This window comes from Hypanus sabinus, chromosome 5, assembly GCF_030144855.1.
Source record: "Hypanus sabinus isolate sHypSab1 chromosome 5, sHypSab1.hap1, whole genome shotgun sequence".
Taxonomy (NCBI): Eukaryota; Metazoa; Chordata; class Chondrichthyes; order Myliobatiformes; family Dasyatidae; genus Hypanus; species Hypanus sabinus.
In genome coordinates, this window is record NC_082710.1 from 146,708,175 (window position 1) to 146,712,522 (window position 4,348).

General features: G+C 54.7%; 1 protein-coding gene across 1 annotated transcript in view; it reads left to right on the top strand.

Moving 5' to 3' along the window:
• Positions 1 to 564: 564 nt before the first annotated feature.
• The window catches only part of LOC132394775 (vitamin K-dependent protein S-like), a 69,524-nt gene continuing 65,740 nt past the window's right edge, over positions 565 to 4,348 (top strand). The window contains exons 1-4 of the mRNA XM_059971184.1: positions 565 to 720; positions 2,412 to 2,569; positions 2,809 to 2,833; positions 3,660 to 3,728. Coding sequence (XP_059827167.1) covers positions 660 to 720; positions 2,412 to 2,569; positions 2,809 to 2,833; positions 3,660 to 3,728 — 313 coding nt within the window. The 5' untranslated portion in view covers positions 565 to 659. The remainder of the gene's footprint in view (positions 721 to 2,411; positions 2,570 to 2,808; positions 2,834 to 3,659; positions 3,729 to 4,348) is intronic.

Below are 4,348 nucleotides of genomic sequence, written 5' to 3' on the forward strand. Positions count from 1 at the left end.
TGATTAGCAGAATACAGAACGGAGAAGAGGAGCCATGGCGGAGGGGTGAGGAAACTTCGGGAAGAGCTCTCTTTCATGGATACCACCTGAATGTATGGCTTCCTGTGGAAAACCCAGGAAAACGTGTGACTCGTATCAGGAGAGCAGGGGAGGAGTGAGGCGCCATTGAACTGGGACCCAGTGTGCTCTGGGGAATCTGGCAGAAAGCTGCCAGACTTTTTTTCAACCCGACTCGGTGACAGCCTCTGCAACTCTCCCAGATCAAGGGCTCCAGGCCCCTTCATTCCGGGATTCCTCAGCCAAGGGAAACATACTCTACCGTCGTGCCCTGACCCTACAGTGGGTCCTCAGCCACCGAGTGCCTCCCGGAGACAGCCGGGCTTTGTAATCGGGCACTGTGAGGATGGAGGCAGCAAGTGGAATTCCGCCAAGGTTAGATTAGACACGGCTTTAAATGGTCCGCTCCTGCCTGGGATGGCGTGGTGTGAGGAAACGATCTCTTTCGCCGATGTCTGAGCAGGACTGGGATCACCCCCCGTCCTCCCTCCCTCCCTCCCTCCCTCTGCTTCGCCCCGCCCCGCCTCGCCTCTCCGTTCCTCCCATCGCCGCACTCACAACGCTAATCCTCGGTTCAGTCGGGAGGCGCTGTCCCTCTCGCCATGGCCGGGGGGTTTCTCGCGGGGCTCGCCTGCCTGCTCGTTTTGTCCGGGGCCGCGTCCTGTGAGTACCTGGCGCGGGCACCGGGACCACGGCCGCCGCTGACAGTCTCCTCTCCTCCCTCTCCCCTCGGCTCCCTTCCCCACGAGTTGTTTCCCAGAGATCCTTCGGCCCGTCAATCTCCTGCTGGGAGCATGAACTTGACAAATTTGTTGACATATCTGATCTCTGTTTTTAAAAGGCATTGATGTTAGATTAATGTCAGTAACCCAGAACCTGCCGAAAGTCAGTCCTCACAATGCCGACCCGCGCACCAGCCTGTCGTCCCCAGCCCTCTCCCTCTGGGACTGCCCTGTCCGTCATTGATCCTTGCGCTCCCTGGGCCTTCTGTCCCTGTCTCCTGCTCTGGTGGGTCCTGTTCCCGCTGAGCTTTGTGACCGACCCGTCCCTGTCCGCCAGGCCGGCCCTCACCTTAGTCCCTGGGGTGATCTTTGACCAAGGCCGCCTGTCTCCACCCCTCCAGTTTTCTCCCGTCCACCGATGGTCACGGAATCTCTGTCGCTGGGTCGCGTTCACCGATGACCCTGCGCTAGCAAGTCCCCAAGGAAACCAGGTCCCGCTTCCAATCTCTTGGTGACCCACACCACTTCCTAGCCGGGCTTTAGTCGGTGGTTCTTGAGCGACCATGGTTCCTGGAGATGGTCCTTGTAACTTATCAGGACGTTGACAAGGCTGCGCTTCAAAAATTGGGTTCCCTGCCAAGTGAAAGATACCATTGAAGTGAAAAGGTCGCAAAAATTTACGAGGGATGTTACCGGGATCTGGGATTGAGTTATGGAGAAAGTTTGAGCAGACTTTCATTGGATTACCGAAGTTTGAAGTTTGAGGGGCGATCTTATAAAATCGTGAGGCAGATGGGGGGGGGTGAATGCACTCAGTCTTTTCCTCAGGGATGGGGAATCGAGAACCAGGTTTAATGTGAGAGTGGGGAGATTTAAAAGGAATCTGAGGCGCAACTTATTCACCCAGAGACTAATCAGTAAATGGAACCAACTGCCGGAGGAGGTAGTTGGGGCAGGTACATTAACACGGGTCATGGACAAGTTCATGGATTGGAAAGGCTGCCTTAGATAGATACCGGCCAAGGGCTTAGATTGGAACTGCGGTCAGCATGGGCCATAGTGTCAGATTTAGGCAGAGGGTTGGCACTAAGATCAGGACAGTCACTCGGGCCAGGAGAGACGCCTGTGGTGATGAATAGGGCTACTGGAGAAATTCAAACACAAAGCAAGAGGAAATCTGCGGATGCTGGGAGTCCAAGTTACACACACAATGCTGGAGGAACTCAGGGGGCCAGGCAGTGTCTATGGTAAAGTGAACAGTCGAGTTCTCCAGCATGCTGTGTGTGTTACTGGAGAAATTCAGCAGGCCAGGCAGTCTGCGTGGCGAGAGAATCGAGAATCCCACCTATGCAGCCCCCGAATCCGGAGGGTCCGGGCCGGAAACTTCGACTCCTTATTCCTGTCCATAGATGCTGCCTGACCTGCTGCCTTCCTCCAGCACTTTGTGTGTGTCACTCTGGATTTCCCGCATCCCCGGAATCTTCACCGTAAATCATAGGGGCAGAAGAGAGGGGCGACGGTGGCCAAGTGCGCCGTTGGTGAGTATGGGTACGCTGGTGGCGTGGTGGGTGGGATTCGGTGGAAATCCTACCCCAGATGCTGACCGCTCACGGGGCTCCCGTGTCCGCTCAGTCCTGACACAGAGGCAGGCGGCGCAGTTCCTCAGCAGACCGAGACGCGCCAACGTTATCTTCGAGGAGCGCAAGCAGGGCAGCCTGGAGCGCGAGTGCGTGGAGGAGTTCTGCAACAAGGAGGAAGCGAGGGAGGTCTTTGAGAACAACCTGGAAACGGTGAGCACGGCTGGTGGAACACGCGGCTTGTGGCGGGAGGGGTGGTGAGGGATCTCCCCGAGGCGGGAGGGGGTGACGAGGGATCTCCCCGAGGCGGGGATGGCGAAGGCTCCGCGAGGCGGGAGGGGGTGGCGAGGGATCTCCACGAGGCGCTGAGGGGTGGTGAGGGATCTCCGCGTGGCGGGAGGGAGCGCGGCTCTGGTGTGCCTGGTGCTGACATTTATCTCCTCTCTTGACAGGAGTACTTTTACCCCAAGTACCTGGGTGAGTTGTATGTGAACCCGTTGTGTGTGGGGGTGGGGGGAGCTATGACGAGGTTTTGTGTGTTCTGCCCCTTTGTCTGGTTCCCACCACCGCAGACCTTCCTCACCTTCACCTTCTTCACCTGGAGGATCTGCAGCTTGGGTTTAAGGTGTCCAATTTCATCAGAAATCACACAGTTTGGGGGTGGGGGGTCGGGGTGTATTTTCCATTGCCCCACGCTATTCCCGTGAAGAGGATCAACACCCCAACCCCTGGGAACGTCAGTCCTACCCCAACTGCCTTGTTGGTGGAATAAACCCACCAGTCATACAAAACGCCTTGTCCCAGTTCCACACAGCAAACGCTCCCTGGTATCTCCAACCCCAGAGTTTGCCCCCTCCCCCTCGGTTAATCCTACACACACCTTCTAAGTTTGCCCACCCCACCTCCCTCCTCCCAAAGGTTGCAGGGAATTACCCCTCCCCTGGTTTGCTCTGCCTCTGATCAACAAGACAGTCTGAGGTAAATTTCCCCCCCCCCCCAGTATGGGGTGGTGGGTGCAGTTAAATCTCAGTGTATGCACTGAGGGTAAATCCTCCCGGGGTTTTTTGTTGGAAGGTCAACTAGCCCCCTTGTGGTAAGAGGTGTAAATCCTGGACTATGGGGATAAATCCCAGGGGTAGGGGGTAAATCCCAGGCATATCAGCGTACCTCAGAGATATGGAGGGGGGAAATGCCAGGGGTATGGGGATAATTCCCAGTGGTATGTGATAAATCACGGGGTTATGAGGGAGAATCCCCCTGTGTGTGCTGTCTTGGTTTACCTGTCCTCTCCTGCATTGCACAGACTGCCTCAGCCGCCACCGTTCTCACCCGTCCCGACGGCCCGCTGAAAACCTGAAGAACTGCATCAGAGGTATGGGAATGAGTGGGAACGTCCGGGGATGTTTGCTGGATTCCGGAATGGTTCCAGAGAACTGGAAAATGGCAAACGTCACTCCACTCTTCTAAAGCGGAGGGAGGCAGAAGGAAGGAAACTATCGGCCAGTTAGACTGACCTCAGTGGCTGGGAGGATGTTTCAGTCTATTAATGATGTGTTGCAAAGAATGAGGTGAACCCAAGCGCAGGACACAGGCACGGAGATTTAGTTGGGATGCAGACTCGGGCGTGGGCATTGACCAGCAAACAGGAGGGAGAGCAGAAAGGTGGGAGACAGGCGGGATCTATCTTGACATGGAGAGACTAGGTTTCACAGATAAATCTCGGTACTGAAGCAAAACTTAGGACTCACAATCCTAAGTGGCTGGGAAGCGTTAATTACCACACTGGCAAAACCAATGATTTGACGACTAGTGGGTGCAAAGCTGGAGTTCTTTCTTTCATTCTTTTTCAATCTTTTTATTAATTTTCAAATTGATATACATAACAGTAATAGTGCAAAGAGAATGGGATTACATCATTGATAATTCAATATACGAATATAAACTAGAAATAACATAAGTATACTGTCTTCCAAACTCTTAATATAATTAACC